The sequence below is a fragment of the Scleropages formosus genome, chromosome 5, assembly GCF_900964775.1.
Source record: "Scleropages formosus chromosome 5, fSclFor1.1, whole genome shotgun sequence".
Classification (NCBI taxonomy): Eukaryota; Metazoa; Chordata; class Actinopteri; order Osteoglossiformes; family Osteoglossidae; genus Scleropages; species Scleropages formosus.
This window is the reverse complement of record NC_041810.1, coordinates 35,843,960-35,868,915: the sequence shown is the minus strand read 5'-3', so window position 1 is coordinate 35,868,915 and position 24,956 is coordinate 35,843,960. Positions and strand designations below refer to the sequence as shown.

General features: G+C 38.8%; 2 protein-coding genes across 4 annotated transcripts in view; both read right to left on the bottom strand.

The window, feature by feature from the left end:
• Positions 1 to 354: 354 nt before the first annotated feature.
• hsdl2 (hydroxysteroid dehydrogenase like 2) lies at positions 355 to 16,458 on the bottom strand. Its single transcript, XM_018734337.2, has 11 exons — positions 16,261 to 16,458; positions 13,792 to 13,955; positions 10,038 to 10,136; positions 9,756 to 9,870; positions 4,834 to 4,937; positions 4,571 to 4,669; positions 4,193 to 4,387; positions 1,490 to 1,561; positions 1,268 to 1,414; positions 1,012 to 1,137; positions 355 to 901 (listed from the first exon to the last, which is right to left on the bottom strand). The coding sequence occupies exons 1-11, from the start codon at positions 16,275 to 16,277 to the stop codon at positions 789 to 791; spliced, it is 1,251 nt and encodes a 416-aa protein (XP_018589853.1). The 5' UTR covers positions 16,278 to 16,458; the 3' UTR covers positions 355 to 788.
• Positions 16,459 to 20,421: 3,963 nt separating this feature from the next.
• Positions 20,422 to 24,956, bottom strand: part of ythdc1 (YTH N6-methyladenosine RNA binding protein C1) — a 41,682-nt gene continuing 37,147 nt past the window's right edge. For 2 of the 3 annotated variants that reach the window (XM_018734376.2, XM_018734378.2), the window contains 2 exons: positions 21,519 to 21,677; positions 20,422 to 21,246 (listed from right to left, as the gene is read on the bottom strand). In XM_018734376.2, coding sequence (XP_018589892.1) covers positions 21,031 to 21,246; positions 21,519 to 21,677 — 375 coding nt within the window. In that variant the 3' untranslated portion in view covers positions 20,422 to 21,030. The remainder of the gene's footprint in view (positions 21,247 to 21,518; positions 21,678 to 24,956) is intronic. The other variant, XM_018734377.2, reaches the window with a different exon arrangement.

Here is a 24,956-nt window from a genome sequence, read left to right as displayed (position 1 = left end):
TTGAGTTCATTGTTTCCTCTATGATAGCAAGCTGTTCAAGCCTTGAGACAGCAAAGCAGTGCCAAACCATGATGCTCCCTCCATCATGCTCCATGGCTGAGAAGAGGGTTTACCACTGGTGTGCAGTGCTTTTTTCCCTCCAAAAATAGTGCTCTACATTTTTGCCCAAGTTCAACTTTTGACTACTGGGGTATCCACCACTGCTTTCCTGTCTGGTCTGAAGGACTGAAACTGAGAGGAAAGCTTCTTTTCTTTCTGTTCTTATACAGCTGTATGTTTCTTTCCCAGTTCCTGTGTTTTTAACCACATTTAAGTAAATTGTTATTAATATTTTAGAGGAGGTATACGTCTATTTCAGTATTTCTTTCTCTTCCTCTGTTTTCTACTTCGTTAGGTCACATGTTGCAGTTTTCTGAAAATGGGACAGACTACTTCTTGGGTAACTATTTCAAAGTAAAACTGAGCTTCCAGTTAAAATTAACACAGTGTATTTTGTGTACTTCATTGATATGAATTTATCTTGAATGACATTGCTCCTGAACTGTGTAATGCAAATAGTATAGTTTTTTTGTGTGTATAATTGATATTGAAGGTTTTTTCCTGTTCATTTAGATTTTTCCATTTATTAGTCATCACAAAGGTATGTTGTAGTTTCAGACACATTTGTTGTGAACTCAGTATATTGCATATCTCAACATTAAATCTCTCTAAAATTTCACCGTATCTATGTGTGATTTTTCAATCACAAAGTGATAATGTTTGCACACAATTTATGTATGGTTCACACTTCATAGCTTGGACTTCATCATGGACATCATTTTCTCCAGCTTGATGGCAAGGGCCATGTCTCCTTTAATCTTCAGCTTGCCACTCATGAATGCTATGGTTGGTTTCAAGTCACCTGCAAATAAGTACAACACCATAATAGTGCTCATTTAAATAAAGGTGAAAAAATCAAGACATAAAACTTTTAGAAAGTAATATTTGTATAGTGCTTCATTCATCACAAACCTTTGAACATCTTCACAAAATCAGCACTGTCCATGGTCATTACCACATCGGGTTTTGGTGGATCCCCACTACCTGCACTTCCAGCATCATTCTTCAGGTCAATGTACCAGGACCCTGCATTCTCTCCTGTTCTCCATCAAGACATGAAACACATTTAATGACCAACTTCATAAATTACAAAAATTATTCATTTTCATACCATGAATTAGTTTTATAAACCATACTGCTCTACTATAAATTTCAAGCTACAGCTCACCAGTGAGGTTAAATCTGTACACTCCCTGTGTTGTTTTAACAAGTTCTGGATTGAGAACTCCTTGGATAATTTCAAAGGTTTCAGCAACTGGTCCATTATTTGCAATCTCCGCACTGTTTTCTCCTGACTGTACGACAGGGGCTGCACCTGTGTAAACCATACAGATTGAGGATGGCATCATTGCTTATTACTCAGTACATCATTCTCTCACACTACTCTCACCCTGGTCTTGCGTTTTCGTCACGATGTTTTCTGGTTCTTCATCCAGAAAAAAGTCAGGAAGCAGTGGATGTCCTGCATGAGAAAGGAGTGACAGAATACATGTAATCAATCATCTGTTCCTGAATCAATCCATAGAATTAAACAGAATAAATAGATTTATATAATATGGAGAGAGAGACATTTCTGACCACATATGGTGATAATAGGGCTCGCTCTCATTATTACATTACTGTGACTTACATGAAGATCCCACTTATTTTGAGGAAATTCACATGGTTCACAAACTTCTTGCAATTGTAATGCAATGTAAGGGCAAAAGCATACATTTCATTGCAGGGATAGTCAAGTATTTATCCTAAGCAATTTCAAAAAGGTGACCAAACCTTCAGGAATTCATTTCAAGATGAATGTTAACTTTTCTAAGGCAAGAAATTCAGATGCTTGAGTCAACCACACATTTATAGAGGATTCAGTGTGGATCATAGCACTGAAATACATTTTTATTTTAAGACATATAAAGACAACCAATCCTATCTTCCATATCTTTGAGTTTGGGCAGAGGTTTAAGAGGAATATAGAGTGGGACAAATGATAGATTTTTGTTAAAGATGTTTCTAATAGTTTACTAAAAACACCTCTGAGTTGTTCCTGGAAATGTCCAGTAAAGCTGTATTAAGGTCAGACTTCCATCTCTCCCTCAATGCATCACAGGAACAGGTACCAAAACTTATTACAATGGAATTTCATATTCCTAGAACTGTCTAGAGAGATAAGTTGTTTTTCCATTTATCTCTGACCATAGTCTATTCCCCCTTTTCTACAGCTACAATAAGATTTCTTAATTGTAAGTACTCATACAAAGTAGTATTATATCAAACTCATGTTGTTGATGATAAAAAGTTACCACCATTTGACCTTAAACTAGATATATCAACGATTCCTGGATCTGACTATGCCAGGGAAACATCTGGTTTAAGAGCCACAGGACACTAATTTCTTGATACCTTTTCAGGCTAGAGGAGTTCAAGTTCTACTGTCATAAATACAAGTACCGTGTACAAAATACTATGAAATTCTTGTTTGAGTGCTTCTCTACAGACTATGAACAAAAACAATAGATAGTACAGCACAAAAAACAAAACAATAAATAATAAATAAATAATAAACAATGAATAATGTCAGTAACAATAACAATAGATAGAATATTATAGCCAGAATATAGCAGTGTTGAATACTAGAAATGTAAAAGTCTTGGGTAACACAGAAATGACTACGTGTCACCCCTCTGATCACCGTTAAAGAGCTGGGATTTACATTTACATCTATTCACTTAGCAGACACTTTTCTCCAAAGCAACTTACCAAGGTGACTTATACTGCTAGATACACTACTTACAATGGGTCACTCATCCATACATCAGTGAAATACACTCTCTCTGTGACACTCACACACACTAGGAAGTGATTGAGACCAGACACAAAAACTTCCCAGATCCCTAAAACTGGAGATGGTCAACACTTAATATTAGGAGTATTCAGCTACACTGCCCAAGATTTAGACTGACATATGAGTGATCTTGTTTTTTTATTCATTGTGACATATTTGAAGGGTCCCCTATATCTGCATTTATCACTCAGTTCCTTGTTTTATGAACACTTGTTACAATTAACTGTTTCCAGATACAGCCATTAGAAGGCAACAAAATGCATGAACAGAAACAATAGGAGTGTAAAATTGCCTTCATTTTGCAGTGTTTAAACTCAATAAGGGTTTGTAGAAAGTATTTATATTTACTTTTAATTTTTCTTTAGCTTAGGTTAATAAAAATGTAATCATGATGATTCATACCGCTATCCAAGACTTTTACATAACAATAAAACAATTGTCCCTCCATTTATTTGAAGCTTTTAGTGACTTTGTAGATGATAAAGAAAGCTGAAAGTCACCAGAAACTGTAACTTTGGGCATGTTTATCTTATGAATCAGTCAATGGCACTGAATTGGAGTTGTAATGTAGCTTTTCAGTTAATAAAAAATAAAACTCTTACACTGCCATTTATTACCATCTCATCTCGGATGTACCCTGTTTTACATCCTGTTTCCAAGATACAAAAAATCCACAGACCACCATGACTCTGCATTGAACAAGAGGTCATCGATAATGGATGAACAGAAGTGTTACAAAGTATTTATTTAGTATAGGTGTGTCTAAAATTTTAAAGAACCTAATCCATGAATAGATCAAGGTATGTCTGTATTATTAGGCTTAATACACACACACAAACTTCTCTCCAGACATTGAGTACACATACCCTTTTACACATTCAGCTTGTCCTCCAATACCAACAGTGAGTCATGTGCCCTGCTAAAGGTAAAAGGTTGCTATTTTCTGAATGCATGTTGGTATTAGTGCTACACAGTATGGTATCTTACTATAGCAATATTTAATGTGCCGCAATTGTTAGCACCAAACACATTTGTTTACAAACTCTCAGAATGAGCAACCTTCCCAGGGTTTTCACACACTATGGTGCTTAGAATTTAGAGAATATCATGTAATACAGTGTCTGGCAAGCCTGAGAGAGAAAATGCTTTATTGATAAGAGCGGTCAGGTGACTAAGGAAATGTTTACGCAAGCTAACCAGCAGGCCACACGTAGCAAATAAAAGTTCAATACATCGTACCATAGTACGGTCACTAACCTGGAGCAATGGCATATACGTCAAAGTCGCTGATTCCTTCTTTCCTCAGTATGTCCTCATCAATCAAAAAGTTCCCAGTGTAGTTGCTGGGTTTACTGAAGATGGAATAGGCTGCATCTGCCATAATCTCAACTTTTCTGCATTGTTTACCAATATCAGAGCCTCCAAGCATATCCATGGCAGCTGTATGGATGGCTGAGAAAAAACATTTTATACAGAGTCATGGAAAAAATTAAAAGTTTAATGTGTAAATGTGGAGCATTCAAACTATACTTCATGTGGGGACACATCAAGTTAAACTTGCAAGATTAATCATCAGATGAACCGCAAACAGCAAATGACAAAGTTTGAAAAGATTGTGTATTATGTGACTCTCACCTGTTTTTGGCCACAAAGCATTAACAGCGATAGATCCTCTGAATTCTTCTGCCATTCCCAGCACACACATAGACATTCCATATTTTGCTATAGTGTATGCTGAAGAAAGTATGTGAAAAGTTCAATAACAGTGGTAAAGAAAATCTTCCAGTGTCAATGTTTTACGTAAGCAGTTCCTCAAAGTCACAATTTATTCTCCATCGTTTTTACATCGACAAAAATTATTTTCTTTGACAAATTCCCTTTAAACAGACTCATCTTACCTGTGTGATTCTTAAACCATGTAGGGTTCAGATTGAGTGGTGGACTTATATTCAGGATGTGAGGGTTTTTGCTCTTTAGAAGGTGCGGGATACATAACTTTGACCTGAATAACAAAAACACCAAATGCCAAAATATATTAAATACAATATTCTATAGGTGTTTCTATACTTAAAATGTAAATGAAATTAATGGTCATATTATATTTTGACTGATCTGACAGTGATGTACATTCAGAAACAATGGAACCCGAAACAAACGGCCATGTGAACAAAGAAAAACCAACAGAAATCCTGAACGATAGATAGATAGATAGATAGATAGATAGATAGATAGATAGATAAAACTGTGAACAAGAGCCCTAATTACAATCTCTATATACAGTACACTAGCAAGTGTGGCTTTGGGCTTCGATATGGCAAAGAAAGACACAAGGAAACCGTCTACGATAAATATCAAAGTCAAGGTGACTTTTATTGTCATTTCAACCATATACAGCTAGAACAGTATACAGTGAAAAAACAACTTTCATTCAGGACCATGGTGCTAAATAAAAAACACAAAGCTACCTACACAAACAAAAAAGCAAACACAGTAAAGTATTAGTATAGTACAGAATAATGCTCTTGGTCCAAGGAAACCCCTTTCTCAAGCACCTGCCCTCAAGACAGCCTCTCACCTCAACGAAAAGGTGCTTACTGCTTTCTCGTACATCACAGATAACCTGCGGTTGCACACTTACTTACATTGCACATCTTCTATTCCAAAATGACTATTTACACTCAATAACTGTTCCTGCTTGAACGGAGCGCTATTCAATAGCATCGGTCACAGACTTGGGAACATGCCCTTGACTTGCCTTTCTGTAGCAACCACAGGGTTTTTCATTCTCATTCACTCACTATCCTGAATTGTTGGTCCCAGTCAGGCCTGTAGCAGTCTGGAGCCTATCCTGAGGGCTAAGACTTGTAAACCTTGGAAGGGAGGCCAGTCCACTGCAGGGTAGCCACACAATTCACACAAAATCAGTAACAGAGTAATCAATTCACCTGAGCTGTGTCTGCATGACTGTAGCATGAAATGCCATGTGGGCAAGAGGAGAACATGCAAACTTCACACAGAGTGTGCTGGCTTTGGACCTAAAACTAAAACTCTAAAACTACTTTTAGAGAGGAATGTTACTGTCTCTCTGGCATTATGATGCAATGATTCTAAAATTTACATCAAAAACTAGCTAAACATATTCTGTTGTCATTACAAAAATATTAACTCTCCATGTATACATAAATAACTTAACCCTTAACCTTAACTTGAAAACAAGAACTGAAAAACTAGTTCCATTGTCACTGCCAGTTGTTGTTCACAAAAAAGTGCTTTGGCAATACATACGAATCTGTAAATTCAAAACTTTTTATGTTAAACCTCAGCTTGGAACACCTGTGCGCTCCCTAAGTTGTAAGCCAAGCCCTTAGTGAATAGGATGCTACTGAATAGAATGAATGTCATTCAATGACTGATGCACCACTGAGATGAGAACACATCCGTATAACAAGCTTAATGATGTTGACAGACATGGGTAGATTGTTCATATCCACAAGAGAGGTCACACCTTTGAAGAGCATAAAAGAGCTTATCATAGCAGCAAACTTCACGCAAGCAGGTAGCACGATACAACACTATGACAAAGGTACATAAAAAGCACAAAGTTTAGCTGTGAAATTTAGGCTTGTCTGAAGAGGATTTCTGATTTTGCTGAAAGACATGCAAGCATAACAGACAACGAGGAAGCAGAAAGGGTACGGAGCTTCAGGCAAATTTAGAAATCTCTCTCTCTGTCTCATTTCATTCCTGACTTGGGACATAAGGCCTCAACCAATTGTTGCCACCTCTCCCTATCATTTACAACACATTGTACCTCCCCCCATGTAAGATTAATCTCCTTTAGCTAGCTCAAATATTACAGTCCTTCAAGTAGTTTTTGGCCTTCTGTTTTCTCTTTCCAGGTGGTGTCCAACTGAGGATTCTCAGTACATGCTCAAGCCATCTCATCTGCCAGTACTTGATCTCTTGAACCATGGCATAGCACTTGGTCTTCTTATGCAGTTTTGGATTAGATATCTTTACTGGCCAGAATATACCACAAATTCTTCTGAGGCAGTTATTTTGGAATGCCTCTAATTTCTTCATGTTACTTTGGATCACTCTGTCAGACTTTTCTTGCAGGTGTACATGCTTGGAGGAGGGTACAGCTATATTATCTACAGAATCTAGGTCTTCTAGTTGAGAGAATGGAGCCCACTGGATACCTCTGAACTGTCAGCTGTTGTCTTATGCATGATCCAGTCCATAGCAACTAGGAATAGATTTGGAGAAATGATGCAGCCTTGGCGTACACTTGATACTACAGGGAACCACTCTTAGTTACCCCTCATGGATGACACTGCAGTCAAAGTCCTTGTAGAATAACTATCAAGGTTACAGTCTTTGGGGGAACTCCCTAAGGTCTTAGGATCTTCCATTGAGCATCCCAATGTAAGCTGACGAAAGCTTTTTGGAAGTAAACGAAATTAATACCTGCTAGTAGTAGATATCTGCAGTCTTGGCATTGTTCTATAATGTTTCTCAGGGAAAATATCTGCTCTATGCAGCCTCTACATTACCTAAATCCTGCTTCTTCTTCTCCTCTCAGCTTGCTGTTAATAGCTGAATCAATTCTACCCAGTAGAATTCTCCAGAAGAGTTCTGATGCAATTCAAAGCAGCGTGATACCTCGTCAGTTATCACAAACTTGGAGTTTTCCTTTCTTTGGAAGTTTGACAATAAGTCCTTCAGACCACTTATCAGGGATTGCATCTTTTTCCCCATATATTTCAGAAGAGGTCTGCGAGTACATTTGCTGAAGTATTTAGGTTGGCCTTCAGCATCTCTGCATGAATGTTGTCAATGCTGCAGGCTCTTATATTTCTTAAAGCATTAATAGCATTTGTGACTTCAACTTTTGTTGGGGGACTGGAATCAATGTCCAAATCAACTTCTATGGGTGGTGAGTTTGCTGGATCCTCTCATTCTGGTCTATTTAATACTTCACTAAAATTATGTTCCCATCTTGCTGCTTGTTCATGCTCTGTCATAAAGTTGTTTCCATATTTGTCTTTAACATGGAGTACATTGTTTGTTGTTTCATCTATAGAGCTTTATAGTGGTCTTATAAACAGAGCTCATTTCTCCTCACCCAGCTGCATGTTCAGCCTCTTTTGCCTGTTCTTCCACAAATAATTTCTTTTGGAACTTTTCAATCTGTTAATTTGTGTGAGTTTGTGTTCAAGATCGTGTTCTTCAATCATCTGCCATGTTCCTGATGTTAATCATTCTTTGTTCTTCCTATTTCTATAGCCTAAGATACTTGTAGCTGTCCCTATACAAATGTTCTTTATAGACTCCCATTTGACATTAATATCAGACTCTTCAACCATACTGGCTAGCAGCTCGAAAAGGCTTTTCGGTTATATTATAAACTCTTTATTGGTTTTTGCACATTTCAACTTGGCAATGTGAAGGTGTTTCATGTGCTGACTTTCTTGTTTAGCTCTGCATAGCTTCAGCTTGATAGTTGCTGTACACATCTGCCCCACGACAAACTAAAACATTCTGTAACAACTTGTGCCATTTACCATTGATCACTATGTGGTCAATCTAGTTGTGTGGCCATTAGGTGAAAAGCAAGTGAGCTTGTGGATGTCTTTGTGTGGAAAGATGGTACCATCTACACAGCTGTTCTCCAGGCAGAAATCATTGGCCATTTTTATTCATTTCGCCACAGCCATGTTTGCCCATCAAACTCTTGCAGTTGGCATTATTTCCACTAACCTTTACATTCATGTCTCCCATGATCAGTAATACGTCAAGTTGTAGCACTTTTGAGACGGCTAGTAGTAGGGCTTCATACCACCCATTGCTGTCAGAGTCCACTGCTTTATTTGTTGGTGCATAGCACTGCAGGATGGTAACTTTAGAGTGCTTAGAGTTGAAGAATGCTCTGATCAACCTGCCATTGATAGGTTCCCATTCAAGCAAGGTATTAACTTCTGCATTTGAGACTATGATGGCTACACCGTGTCTATGACTGTCCATGTGTCCTGAGTGCAGTATAACTGAACCGTTTCTAATTGCTTGTCTTCCAGTCCCAGTCTAGTGGGACTCGCTAATACCAATAATGTCCAAGTTGAGGACTTGAGTTAATGTTGATGCCTCGTACATGGTTCAGACATTCCATGTTCCTACATAAAGCTTGTTTTTTGGTCCAAGTTGATTTGATTTTTGCACTCCTGACTTCCTTTAACAGGCTCTCATCAGGGGTGGTCACATTACTGAGTGATTGGTTCAAATTAACATTGGCTTCTTGTTCACAGCTGACAACTGTATGGGTTTTCATAACAAAATATGTTCTTATAGTGTTTACTGTTTTTCTTGCTATCTGTTTTTCTTGTGTTATGCCTGTGTTAAAGCGCTCTGTGTCACTGCATGAGAAGAGCGCTGTATAAAAATAAATTGAACTGAACTGAATTACAGTGTGGGGTTATTGGCCCCACACCCAATCGCAAACCTAGAGGACCAGTGGACTGTTTTGTCTGGCCCCTAGCCACAAGACCTATCTGCCCCATCACATGTTCACTTTCTATTTAGCTGACATTTTGTCTGCTATAACACAGAAGTTTTGTGCTAAATGGAAGAATGTACAATCTGAATTAATGTAATTTGGTTCACCAAATATATGGCAAGATATTTGCGGATGCATCTTCTATTGTCAAGAGTCTATGAACTGGAACAATTTGCTATTACTAAGAATATAAATAAGAAGTATTAAAACCATCATCTTTATATTAACTGGGGAATAGCTACAAAATTTTATAATTTCTCAACTCACGTCAGGTAAGTTCCTCTGAGGTTGATAGCCATCATGAGATCTACTTTCTTCATAGGTGTTTCCTGAGTTCCAGTCAAATTTATGGCACTAGCATTGTTTACCAAGATGTCAATTCCTAGGTAATCAAAAACACACACATTAACCGTTTGTTAAACTATATAGCAGTCAAACTACATCAAGTTAAAAAAATAAACATATACTATATATACTATAAAAATTTCACAAGAACTATGCAATACAAAACGGCAAACTTTTAGAATGCGAAATACACAGAAGACATACCTCCAAAGGTCTTCACTGCTTGCTTGACTGCATCACCAACCTGATTCTCATCTCTAACATCCACAATACAGGGCAGAGCTTTTCCACCAACTGCTTCAACTGCAATACAGAGCCCAGGATTAATATAATTGAGCAATATTTTAAATTTTTACTGGAAGTCTAAAATTAAACAATAATGCCAGAGAATATGGGTAGCACAGCAAGTAGCACTGCTGTCTCACAGCGCCTGGGTGGGGTGAGAGAATGTGGGTTTAAATCCCCACTCAGTCTGTGTGGAATATGCCTGTTCTCCCTGTGTCTGTGTGGGTTTCCTCCCACAGTCCAAAGACATGCTGTTCAGGTTCCCCCATAGTGTGTGAGTGACAGAGAGAGTGTGTTCTACTGATGTATAGATGAGTGACCCAGTGTAAGTAGTGTAACTAGCAGTGCAATTCACCTTGGTGAATAAGGTGTGTGGGCTGATAACACTACATAGAGTTTATTGGAAGTTGCTTCGGAGAAAAAGTGTCTGCTAAATGTAAATTTAATTTCACTACCACTTTTCTATTTGCACTCAAAAAAAAAAAAACACTTGCACTTTTGAACTGTGTCAAAATATATTATTTCATCCTTCAAAGGCTTTTTTGTGCTTATGGGTGAAGCACATACACTGGAGGACACACGTCCACTCACACACAGACAGTACCAACAGTATAGTCACCAGATCTCCTGAAATGTCTTCAGGAGGAAACCCTCCCGCAAACATCAGGAGAACATCCAAACTCTCCATAGACTGACTGGGGATGGAATTCATGGGCATTGCACAGCCCAGGCTCTGAGACACCATATCAGTTTATTCAATGTCGGAAGTCATAGTTCACAGAAATCATAGTTTATATTCATCGGGTGAATTCATTTGCATTGTTTTCATTGATTTCTTTTGTCTTTACTGCTTAGTTTCATGCATTAAAGGTTGAATGAACACAAACACCGAGTATTATATGCATGTGTTTTGTTTGTGAACATTTAAGCATACAGTAGGTAGAAACTTGGAAATAGCTGAATACCTCCAGGTAGACTATTATTATTATTACACACACATTGACTGAAACCACTTGTCCCAAGTGGGGTCATGGTGAACCGGAGCCTAACCCGGTAACACAGGGCATAAGGCTGGAGGGAGAGAGGACATACCCAGGACGGGACACCAGTCTCTCACAAGGGACTCCAAGCAGGACTTGAACCCCAGACCCGCCAGAGAGCAAGACCCAGTCAAACCTGCTGTGCCACCGCGCCCCCATATTATTATTATTATTATATTATCAATGTATTACAGAGTAGTTAATGAAGGGAAACTTCACTGTTGCCTCAAGATAACTAACTGTCCTTTTTAATGGAATTTGGTGATATTTTAGCATAAATGGGTGTCACTTCTGTTACTCAGTTTTAGTACTAATTAAACCTTTAATGAAAAAACTGAAGACGGTGGGATCAATGAAAACAATGCAAATGATGTTGCACTCGCTCACCAATTTGACATAGTATCTGGCAGAACCTGGACTGTGAAAGTACATGTGGGTTCGGTCCCTGCTCAGCCTGTTTGCGGTTTGCATGCTCCCCTAGTGTTTATATGCCTTTCCTCCCACAGTCCAAAGCTACGATTCAGGTGGAAACAGCCCAGGGTGCATATGTTTGTATGCATCTGTGTTACACTGCTCTGCTGTATAAATAGGTGAATTATTGTAGGGAGCTTATTGTAGCATACTTAGCATTACAAGTCACCTTGGATAAGGATGTCAGCTAAATGCCAGTTAACCGTTTCAGGTCGCTTTCAAGAAAGGTGTGTAGATAAATGTAAATATTGCACATCACTCTGGGAGGTGTGTGAAATCCAAATTCAGTGCTCAGAGATGCAAGGAAGTGCCTTGTAAGCCAAAGTATAGGTATTAAAACAAAATTTTACAGCTTGTAAACTTGAATTTTCATAAATCCAATGGGTGTATTTTTGGGTATGACTGTACAACGTCGTTTTTTAACTTGTGATTTGTTTGTAAAATTGCAGTTTCAGAAAAAAACAGAAGTCTTCAAAACACACAAGATGAGGTTAAATCAAGAGGGAAAGCTGTTTCTTTCAGAGACAACTTTTCATTTATGCTTAGCTAAATAGCTCAGTGAATTTGAAAGCAGTGAAACATCAGTATTGTCAAATATACCGCTGCATTTAAAACACTCCAGAAAATTCTAAAATATTTGATAGTCATTGAATTTGGTAAGGTACACTCTGCAGGGCTGGTGCTAGGATTTTTGGGACCCCTAGGAAACCATCAACGTCACACACTTAGACTTTCACACACATACACACACACATTGTCTGAACTGTTTGTCCCATACGGGCTTGCGGGGAGCTGGAGCCTAACCCAGGAACACAGGGAGTAAGGCTGGAGGGGGAGGGGACACACCCAGGACGGCACCCCAAGCAAGACTCGAACCCCAGACCCACCGGAGACCAGAACCCAGTCCAACCCACTGCACTACCATCCCCCCTCACACTTAAACTGCCATCTCTAAATTAAGGTGAAGTGTACATACATAGTTTTATGCAAAAGTTTAGGCACCCCTGGCCAAATTACACATTTAGTTAATTTGTCCAATAATAGATTTTTTTTTGCAAGGTCCCTGATCCTAATAGCCTCACTAGGCCTTAATAGCCATTAGAAGTTGTCAGCTGTTGACAATTTCAGAGTTAATAAATTCCCTGACACTCCAAACAACCATGGGCTCCTCTAAGCAACTGAGTGAGGATCTGAAAATGAAGCTAACGAATGCCTACAAATTAGGGCAAGGCTATAAAAAGATTGCAACATGCTTCCAGTTCACAATTTCCACTGTCTGTAATGTCATTAAGAAATGGCAGTTAAGGGGAACTGTGGAAGTCAAGGCAAGATCTGGAAGACCAAGAAAACTTTGTGAGAGGACTGCTTGTACGCTGGACAGAAAGGCAAAGACAAACTTTCATATGACTGAAGAGGACTTGTAGAAACGTTTTGCTGAGACAGGACTGGTGGAAGAGTCATCAGGAGGAAGCCTTACTTGGGGTTTTTTTAAACACTTTCTCACACACACACACACATACACACACACTCATATATTAAAGTTATGTATTTATATATGTGTGTATTTCATATAATGGGGATGGGGCAGGCGTGGCCGGGTCCTGCTCTCTGGTGAGTCTGGGGTACGAGTCCTGCTTAGGAGGGCCTTGCGACGGACTGGCGTCTCGTCCTGGGTGTGTCCCCTCCCCCTCCAGCCTTGTGCTGCTGGGTTAGGCTCCTGTTCGGCACGACCCCGATCGGGAAAAGTGGTTTCAGCCAGCGTGTGTGTGTGTTTGTCCCCTTCATAAACATGTATGCAAGATGGAAATTCACAGAACAAGTAAATATACAGTATACAGACTGAAATTTCATAGAAAATTTTAGCTACAAAGTTACATTCCAAAGACACTGTGTAGTGATATGTAATGTTTACATTAAAAATTGACAGTTAAGTTTAACAAAACTTTATTATTAAGATTTTTTTTATTCCAAGATCACAATTTATTTATTTTTCAATTTTAATAGAAAAAATTGACCCCCCCCCCCCATTTCAGTACCCCTATGCAATTGCTTGATTTCTATTAATTTGGGTCCCACAGGTATGGCACCATGTATCAGCTCAACCAGCCGCGGTACTCTGACTGAATGTCATTTCATGCCTTCATTCACCCACAAAAACTTACTTTCTACAGCAGTTGTGTAGATGGTCCCTGGGAGTTTGGGATGGGCTTCAGCTGTCTTGGCTGCAATCACCACATTGGCACCATCTCTGGCAGCTTTCAATGCAATGGCTTTCCCAATCCCCCGGCTGGCCCCTGTAACAAACAGGGTGCAGCCTGCAAGCTTTCTGAAATTAGCAAAGTGATGTAACTGTGAGGACAAAAGAATACAACACTCTTCCCAAGCCTAAAACAAACCAAGTCTAAAGAGTATGACAGTAGATATTGTTGACGTGGAATATACAACGTAGTTCCAAAAGAAAGTTTTTCTTGCTATAAATGATTATTATAAAGGTAGTTCTAAGACACATAAAACCAATTACAAGAAATAAACCAATAATATGCATGAATTTTAAAAAAAGACTATTTAAAATTATTTATAGTCCTTGAACTGACCCAGGGTGGCAAACAGAGAACAAACCTTTTGTCTGTGCCAGTCATCCAAGGGCATTTTCCTCTATAAATAATAAAGCTGCTCTGGTAAAGTACACTATTCTCAACAGCAACTCCAGCCACTATTTCAGGGTCAGTTCGATCCCAGAAATGTATTTATTAGGTTATAACGCTATATTGCGTGTTCTCAGTTGGTCTTCTTTTAAAGGGCTCCATTTTAGATGTTTTTCCCCTTTCTGACAGCTTGTTGGAAAAAACAAAGTAACCCTTGACTTCCTCAGGATGAGGCATGTCAAGTTCTGTCAAATTAAGTAAATTCTGATCAATATCAGGGGAGCAAAAATATCAGAATGGTAGGTCTCTAAATTGTGACTCCACTCTATGGGGCAACCTTAGAAAATCCAGATGTCTAGGTGTGTGCCGAGGTTGGAATTGAGACTGCAAACATTTCACCACCAGTCAAGGTTAGATCATCAGTGTTCAATGTGTAATGCAGGTTTGAATGTCAGTCTTTATATTGGGTCTGGAAGCTGAAAACTTCCTTGGCTTTAATATGACTGGTGATTTAAGATGTCCTTGAGAGCTGGATCCCATTCAATTTTCTGGTAGATGTTTAATAAATTCCCATTCTACTTTCAAACCTGCATTACACACATGGAGCACTGATGATGTTACCTCGACTGGTGATGAAACGTTTGCAGTCTCAATTCCAAGCTCGGTGAAGACCTGGACATTGGGATCAACAACCCGAGCTACAAACACCATCAATCTTTTCTATCATTTCTAACCTTAGAAAATGACCGCATGACAGGCTCATCAGCTGGTCAAGAGAGCCACGTGTGTTATGAAAGACCTGTCTCATCAAATGAGTTGTATGAAAGTTAATTTTGCATAGCTGTAGAATGTGAAAGAGGACTGGGGAAACACTGGCACTTCAGCCCCAAGAGGTTTCTCCCTTGCCTTTCAGTTTTACATACAATACAACAGTTCACAATGTCAGTGTCACTTCCTGGTGCTAATGATGTTACTAAGGCCATTTTTATGGTTGCCTTAAGGAAGGAGTTTGGAATTGACGAAGCTGAAGGAAACCTTGGTACATGCCCAACAGTATTAAAGGAATGGGTCATCTTAATAGCTTTTGACAGTGATCAAAGAGGTTACTTTCATTTTTTCTTAATCTGAGATTGTTCTTCATGTCACACAGCTTTTGTTATCTACTACTCTGGACAGGGATGATGGTTCCACTCCTTAAAACTGAATCCCATGGCAAGCTCTGCTAGTGTGAAGGCAGAAATCAGAAAGCTGAAAGACTGACCTCAAGCATGACACTTTAACAGTAAGAGTAATTAAGTGTCTTGTCCACCAACTTCACAGAATGACACCAGACAATATCAGTGGCACAAAATGAGGTGTTTCACAATTCAACACAACTTGTACTAAAACAGGGGGTGAGGAGGGGGTCAGGACCACTTACTCACCAAATAACAGGTAAAAGAAGTTTGGAAATAAAAATTATTAGCTTGAACAATAAACGAGAGAGAGAGGTTCTTCAAAATGGCACAAACAATGGCCAAACCCCAAACCCCAACTCTGCAATAGGCCCCAAAGTGCCACAACCTCAACCAGGACAAGGTAAGAGGTCAGCAAAAGTGGCTGAGTGTGAAATAACTTTAAACACAGTGAACCTTCAGCCTTCTTTACTATGAAATTATCTACAAGATGCAGATATATTTAATAAATGCATTAAAAAAGGGCCCCAAGTTGCTTTTCTATGGTGCTGCTCTGAAGAGTCTTCTCTCTGGCATGATGGATCATGATCATGTCTCTCCCTCTCTCTCAGACAGATACACACACACAGGGTCGGAGACACAAAGGCACCGAACACTAGAGAACAACAACATTTGATTTCTCCCAAACTCTGGGAAGCGAAAGCAACACGTCAGCAGTTTGAGATTATTACTGTCACACTATCTGTGTACGTTCAGTTGAGTTGCAGGAGGAGCTCGGCATGATGATGAAGCAGGCTAAGGCTGAACTCACCCCGTGTTGTGGAGCATACTCAAAAACCGTTAGTTAAGTGCTCTTCCGAAATAAGCAAGAGAACTTGATAAACTATAACAAATTTCAGTCACTGGACTCACTACCTAAAGTTCAACTTTAATTTAAGCTTACAAAATGTTGCTCTTCAAAAGTTCTACTTTGACCCCAGGAGTTTGTTTTCCAACGTGGTAATACGCATGCGCAGCACTACAGCGACTCCTGGACTTCCGTCCCTGCGTGTTTGTCAATTCAGCTGCTGCGCAAATGCTGCGTTACTGTCGCGAAACTTAATGCAGCTCCTTGAAACTCCATCTGGGCTAATGCACTCTTATTCGTTCAGCTGGGGTTTAGTCGCAGTTTAAACTGAGTTTCGCTAAACCGGTCATTTCAGTGGGTTACGTATTAGTGAAACGTGACTGGCGCGTCAAGAAGTACGAGTTTAGCTAAACTGCGGCTAACCTGGAAGTGCTGTCAGGTTGCACAAACACTGTTTGAAACATCGCATAATTATCTTACTTTATTATTTACAGGCTATTTAATTGCACTTTTAATTTATCTCACACACAGAGTCTGAAACGGCTCGTCCAAGCAGGGTCACGGCGAACCAGGGGCCTAACCCGGCGGCACAGCCATCATCAAAACATTAATATATTAATTACATATCAATTAATTATAAACATATATCTACTTAAATAAAGCATTTGTTTACTTATATATAATTTGGGTGGCACAGCAGGTTTGGCCTGTGCCCGCTCTCTGGCGGGTCTGGGGTTTAGGGTTGCCAATCCCTGCAGAAGAAAATAAGGGACACTTTTGGGTTCTTTGTAGGAAAATAAGGGACACTCAGAATTTCTGTGCAGCTAATATATATGTGTGTAAAAAAGAAGTCTCTGCTTGACTGAATTAAATGCTAAAATGAGTCTGAGACATTTAATTATCTTTTAGCTCACTCAAATCAAATGTAGTTTTATGCTGGAAATGTCTTTTAACCAATGGATTGTACATTTTGTAATATACAGTATTCTGAAAAGTAAAAATTTAAAGATGTGTCTGTGTAATAGAATACAAAACAACAGCTATCATATCAGCATCGGGTGAGCTGGGTGCAACAAAAAAACTGAAAATTGCTCCTTGGGGGGTCATTCCATCGATGATTTTTCATAGACGCATCTTGTTTTACGTTGCATACAACTCCACTGTGGCTGAGAGAGAAATCTCTCTTACAAAGTTTAAATTACAGTTCGCCATAAACTTATTCTCCCCGACTTTGCTAAGCCATTGGTTCTTTGACTCCCATTTTTTAATATACTTTTTATACTTCTCTAATCGTTTTCATTTACGAGGTGGAGTATTAGTAGCCATGATGACATCTAGTCATCTAGTTAATAGCTACCTGCCTTAACCCTCTTGCGGGGGAGGGGGGTGTTTCCCTTGATCCTTGACCCTCCCCCCACTATCATCCAGGTAACGTAGCAACAACTAATGAATGACACTTGGACTCACACATGCAACACAGCTCTGTTTCACATCCATTTTTGCGATGTTATCTTAATCTTTTAACACTTTCATGCAAACTGCTAAGTTTATTTATGCAGTAAATATATGTAATAAATACTTTTAAAGGTCTCGGGGTGTGAAAGGTTAAAATACAGGACAAACCACATTCCGTATGGTTTTAATACAGAACGCAACTCTTATCCCTTAAATACGGAACAATTCCGTCTTATAGGGGACGGTTGGCAACCCTACTGGGGTTTAAGTCCTGCTTCGGGTGCCTTGCGATGGACTGGTGTCCCATCATGGGTATGTCCCCTCCCCCTCTGGCCTTGCGCCCTGTGTTGCCGGGTTAGGCTCCGGTTCGCTGCAACTCTGCTTGGGACAAGCGGTTTCAGTGTGTGTATATAATTTATATAAAGTGCTCCTATGTATCTCCTCTACTTGTTTCTTAGCACTGGCTTCCTATAGCTGCCCGGATCAAATTTAAGACCCTAGTTATAGCCTACAAATGCATCAATAGAACTGCTCCTAGCTATTTAGAAGACTTGATCAACCGCTACGCTCTTCTACTTCTGCCCACTTGGTGGTCCTGCGCACAGAAGGAAAAGCACGGAGATTCTTGGTTCTGGCTCCGTTGTGGTGGAACGACCTCCCCCCTCCCCCTCTCACTCAGAACTTCTGAAACTGTTCACACTAAAAAGGGTCTAAAAACTGACCTCTTCCAGACTTTGCATCTACTAAATGACAAAATGTAAATGTATTTGCATATCAATATAGCCTACAGTCAGGTCCATAAGTAGCTATTTGAACAGTGACAAAATTTTCATCATTTTGGCTCTGTATGCCACCACAGTGGATTTGAAATGAAATAATCAAGATGTGCTTTATGTGTAGACTTTTGGCTTTAATTCAAGGGTATTTACATCCAAAGTAGAAGAATGATGTAGGAATTACAGCATTTGTTACATGTGATACCCACTTTTTAACAGACCGAAAGTAATTGATTAATTAGCTGCTCTGCTGTTCCATGGCCAGGCGTGTGTTATTCCCTCATTGTCTCATGTACAAGTACGCAGATAAAAGGTCTAGAGTTGAATTTCAAGTGTAGCATTTGGAATATGTTGCTATTACCTCTCAATATGAAGTCCAGCTAGCTGTCACTGCCAGTGAAGAAAGCAATCATTCGACTGAAAAAATCAAAACAAACCCATCATAAAGATCACAGAAACAGTAGGTGTGACCAAATGAACTACCTGGTACATTCCTAAAAAAAAGAGCACACTGGTGAGCTCAGGAAATCCAAAAGGCCTAGGACACCCCAGATAATAAATGTCATCTACTACAGTTGTTAAAATAGAAGACTTTTTTCTCCAAAGCACCATACAGCTCGAAGAACAATGCAAAAAGTGAAGTAGAACAACTGAGAGATTGGGATGCAGATGCGTGATTCCTGAGGACAGTCAATTTGTCACATACCATATAGGTCCTTTCTAAATTATTACACAGATAACATAGTACTAATTTCTCAAGCACATAGGAGATCAGGAGAGAAGTGAGTCGAAAAGACATGAGTTTTGAGACCTTTTTTTCCACTGTTGAGAGAGATTCAGCAGTTCTGAATGAGACCGATCATTCCACCACACTGGAGCTAGAACCAAAAACTTTTGATTTTAAAGATGCATGGGAAACCCAAGTGGGCAGAGGGGGTACTAACAGTGTAGTAACAGGTAGTAACATAACAGTGTGATTGGGGTGTAGCCAGTGATTCAGTTCAGTTCAATTTATTTTTTTATATAGCTCTTCTCACATAGTGACACAGAGCACTGAACAAAGGTATAAGACAAAGAAACAAAACAGTTGACTGTATACTAGAGTAATACATTATCCATGGAGTTATTAAATCTATAAGTATGTCTACTGGCCATGGAATAAAGGAACAAAAAACTCCCAACTGAAAGTCAAGGGAGAAAAAAATTGTTAGTACATAGCTTTACTATGATGCATGTATTCACGTAGAACTACATGTTGGTAGTGCGAGAAATGAAAGGAGGTTGTGTACGCAATCATCATTTATTGTTTTCTTGCTGGCACGATATGTGTCAGATAGCGTAGCTTTCTAGCGACAAACTGAGGTGCTGAAGTCAACGCTTTGTGACGTGGTTCGAACATGATGACATGTAGTATAACACGCGGCAACTCCATAACAAGGCAGACTTGGGACATTTTTGCAACGTAGCCAGCTTGCTCAGGCTGAACCACCAGCGCCTGTTCATATCTCGTTTGATGTGGTGTTCCTTCCTTTGTCCAATGGCATATGCACTATCTCTGTGTCTTGTCATTTGCGAGCAGTCGCAGTGAGAAGGGGTGCATTTTTTGCCAAACCACAATCAATTCCAGTGTAGTGTTATACTGGCAGTAAAGAGTTCAGTTATTTCTCTCCTTTCTGCTTTACTGGGTCACAAAAAGTAGTTTTTCTTCTGATAAAAGACTGCATTATCAGGGTAACATTGCTTTAATATTAAATTTAAACAAAGTGCATTTTGTAATAACTAAAGCCAAAGTGTTTCTGTAGGTAACACTAAATTTATTCACGTGTTAGAGATTCAAATCTGAACCTTGTGCAGGATCTCAAAATAAAAAAAAATTGTAAAATGTCCACATACGTTCAAATTAAATGTTTTTAATTGTTTTGTTTTTGTACAAAAAGTATCGCTAAAAGATACAACTAGTTTCTTTCTGAATCAAAACATGTTTACAGTTGCGTCATTCTACCGATTTTCAAAATGCTAAGCGCTACAGCACTGATTAGAACCTTGGTTTGGGTTTCTTAAAGATGAAAAAAGGTAAGTATCAATATTGCTTATCACACAAATGATAGAAAAATACATGACTTGGAACTTAAAAATGTTAGACATACTTGCTACAACACCACCAGGTTCGGTACAGATATTTACCGAACCAATATTTCGGTTCACCACATGGAATTACAAACATTGACACTATAAGAAATTCTGGATAACAGTTTGTTCTCTTTTCTGAGACAAATACAAAACTGGAGAACAATAAAGTGAAAATACTTTTCAAATAATGTCTGAAACCAGGCTTGCAACAATGTGAAGTTGCACTTTAAAATATATAAGAGGTGTAGATATTTGTCACTTTAACAATTATGAAACTGATTTTTGGTTGTTTACCAGTTTTGTCACACTGCATGCATGATACACAGTCAAACTCCTAAGTACAACATTTAAGAAAGTTACAAACTGTCTTCCTCTATCTTCGATACCGACCCCTCTCCTTTTCCCTCTCTCTAATCCTGTCCCTTTCACGGTCCCGTTCCCGTCCTCGGTCTCTCTCTCGGTCACGTCTCACATCTCGAGGCCGATCTCGTTCCCTCTGTCGGTCCCGTTCTCGAGGACGACTGCGTCGTCCACTTACAACTGCCTGGGTTCGTCGAAGGAAGTCATCAACCCGCATATCGTAGTCATGCTGAAACAGACAGCACTGGATTAAACCCCAAATAAAAACCTTACAATTAGCTATCTGGAAGAAAAATGCACCCAAAACAATTTATTACATTCATAATGTAAAATACATTTTTAAACAATTTATTACTACAATTCTGGACACAAAAGTTTAAATTATAAAATTGGATAACATTATAGCTGTTTAAAAATATGGGGTGAAAACTGACAGAACACCTATTAAATGTAATACCTATGAAGTTAACTAAAAAAAAAAAAAAAAAAATAAAAAGTTACCAGACTTGATGAAAAGGAACGTACAACCCGCTTCTCTCTAAATCTGGCATCATGTGGCAATGGGTGGTGACTAGAATATGGTGGGTGGGCTTGAGGAGGAGGAGGATGGTGCTGGTAATAAGGATGGTGAGGGGGCTGCTCCATTCCAGGATACGGTGCCTGAAAGTCATAAGGTAAGTGTACTGTCATCTGCATGTCATCAAAGAGCAAAATAAAAAAAAAACCATTTGAGTAAGTATTATTAAAGTAAACAATGGTTTAGGTTTTGAGCATGTGGAAGAATAGCAAGGACTCCTGCGGCCACTAAAGTCCATTCAGCCAACGCGCTACACAGCATACTACCAGCAATAGGAAGTCAAGGTACTCCCTGAAGAGAATAGATATTTATGTCCAAGGAGGCCCCTGTCCAGGTTTAAGACAAAAGGGGGGGAGAAAAAAAAAAAAAACTATGAAATATGAGGACTAGATGGTGCAGTATGAGCCCAAAGAAAAATACATAAAAGGAGTGATTCAGGGCTGGCGGGGGGAAGTAGATCCCAGGTGTATCTTGGCACCGCTGCCCGCAAAGATAAGCTAGGTGCATGACTAATTACACAGAACAAGCAATGATTCTTCAAAGAAAATGTTTTGCTAGGCTGACCAGGGTTTCACCCAGGAGGAACTTCCGACCCTTCCACAAGCACTGGTAAAAAATGTGAACTGAAATAAAACAATCTAAAAAAAGAAATGCCTTCAAAAATTCAAAATGCAAAAAATCTTCACTAATGGATTAAATTCTACAGCACAAAAGTAGATAGGTGAAAGTAGATAAATATAAAATGTAGAACTATCAAGATAAATGGGAAGAAAAATCTAGCTTCATTCAAGATAAATGAAAAATCTAGTTAACTCACCAACACAAAACACAGAAAAGAGACTAACCATTTAAATAAAACCTTCTGCTGATTTAACTGTTCCTAAAAATGATAATGATAATGCAAAGGAACAACTTGGTTCTAGCAGGGGCTTCACTTTTGACATGGCTATTTTAACTAAGTGCTCAGATTTTATTTAGATCATTATGCGCTTTGCATAATCCACATAATTTTGCATTATGAGCTGCTTCCTTCACCCACTGTTGATCGGCAGTGCCAACGTTTGCGAAATATTTATACATGTCACTTGTGGATATATGCACTAAAAGTGAAAAATCCATGTTTCTCCACAAAATTTCATATGTTAATAAAAACAAGGTGAAATGTCTATTTTGTCATTAGATAAACACCAAACGGGACAGCTGGTAGTGTAGTGGTTACAGCGACTGCCTTTAGACCCAAAGGTTGCAGGTTCGATCTCCGGCTATAGTACCCTTGAGCAAAGTACTTACCCTGAATTGCTCCAGTAAAAATTACCCAGCTGTATAAATGGGTAAATAATTGTAACCTTCACACTGTAAGTCGCTTTGGAGAAAAGCATCAGCTAAATGAATACATGTAAATAAAAAGGTGTACTAAAAATAAGTGAAAACAATACATGCTACTCAAATTCTACAATTTTTAAATCAGGAAATGTCGCCTTGCTCCTAGACTTCATAAGTATCTCAGCTGAGGTGAATATACAGTTTAAATAAATCTGTAAAAATGCAAAAGTTAATACATACACAAAACTAAACACTACTGTCACTAGACAAAAAGGTATACATTTTCGTAAGCCGCTCTAGTGTTTTTGTTTATACAGCTTATAAAAAACAAATCCCGTACAACAAAAAAGCTGTAATGGCTTATGAAAATGTATACTCTTTGCCCCTACACAAAGTGCTTACAAAGGAGAATGGCATTTTTGTCACCTGTCCTATTTTAATCTGTACAATAGCTTGTACCAGATGCTCATAATGTGACGTTAATGACGTTTTCCGACAGATATACGCCAAAAAGGTTTTTGTCTCGCAGTGGCTATTTTCTGGTGTTTAAAGCTCTGAACTGCCCTGGAAGCAATGACAGTGTACAAGTAAAGGTCAAGTGAATGGATGGACTGGATTACCATGATCATACCTTACAACCGCCACTTGAGATAAATATTAATCATAATTGAAATAGAACTTTCAATACTATGATTATTTTGCCTTTTATAGAGCAGGGTGAGTTTCCTTGGAACGATTACAGCTACGTACCTCGTACTGCAGCAGGAGTGGATTCAAACCTGGGCACTACCTTAATGCTACTTTTTCGGAAAAACTATTGTCCTGTAAATAATGACTCAGTCATTTAAATATTAACTATCATTATGAATATTAAAAACTTCTGTAACATGAACACCCTTACAGTAGAATAAATGATGCCTTAATCTCACTTACCTACCTAATCAAACATTTGTTAGTAAGGCTACACAGCACCTCTAACTGCAGTGTCAGAGTGAATGAAACATTCAGGCAGTGATTGAGGAGAATTATTTCCTTATATTACAATCATCTGTGCAGTATCAAAATTCCTTTCACAAAGTAAATGCTTCAAAATGTTCAGGATTATTATCATGGGAGAAGAGCAATGTAGTGTTATATATTTGTAACACTGTAAAATTGCTTTGCACTCTACAGCCCTCATGTTACAAAGGAAGATGGATATGACATTTAAGCCAAATTGTTATCCATCTTTTTAACTGTCCACAATGCCTCAAACTAGGGCAAACATACAGTAGGTGTCACTAACAGCTCACTGCTGAAATGCATTTCAATGTATCAGTTTTTTGCAGTTGAAATCTGAAATGCTTTTAAAAGTAGGCACACAAATGTATAGTGGATATATTTATACACATTAACATTTATCTGACAATTTTCTCCAAAGGTATGTACAATGTTAAGTTATTTACAATTATTTACCCAGCTACGTAATTTTACTGGAGTAATTTAGGGTAACTACGTTGCTCAAGGCTACTACAGCTGGAGGTGAGACTTGAACCTGCGACCCCATGGTCCAAAGGTAACAGCTCTAACCACTACGCTACCAGCTGTTTTTTCCCTTTACCAACCAATTACCTTGTTTCCAAATATCGTTTGTCACTAACCCCTTTTATTTTCTTTAAATGGCACAGCAACCACTGCCAACCAAGGAAAACTGATGAATTGGGGTGCCAGCTGACTGAAGGGACCAGCAACCTTGGCCAACAAAATATAGCTTCTATAGATACCAGTTCTGTCTTGACGACTGTACTTATTAGACATATCCACGCAGTACCCTGTCAGCACAGCAAAATGCCCAGGATGGGTGGGCAGCAATAAGGTTTATTTTTCTCCCTTTGGCTGTGACTGGGAGTTCCTCAACTTTTGTCAGATAGATGCAGATGTTACTTTATTGTTAATTATATGTATTATATCTAAGCAACTTCCCTGAAATCACCACAAATGTCATTTACCATTGCTTCATGAGACTGACTTAGAAGCATTCTTTCCAACTAAGGTCAATA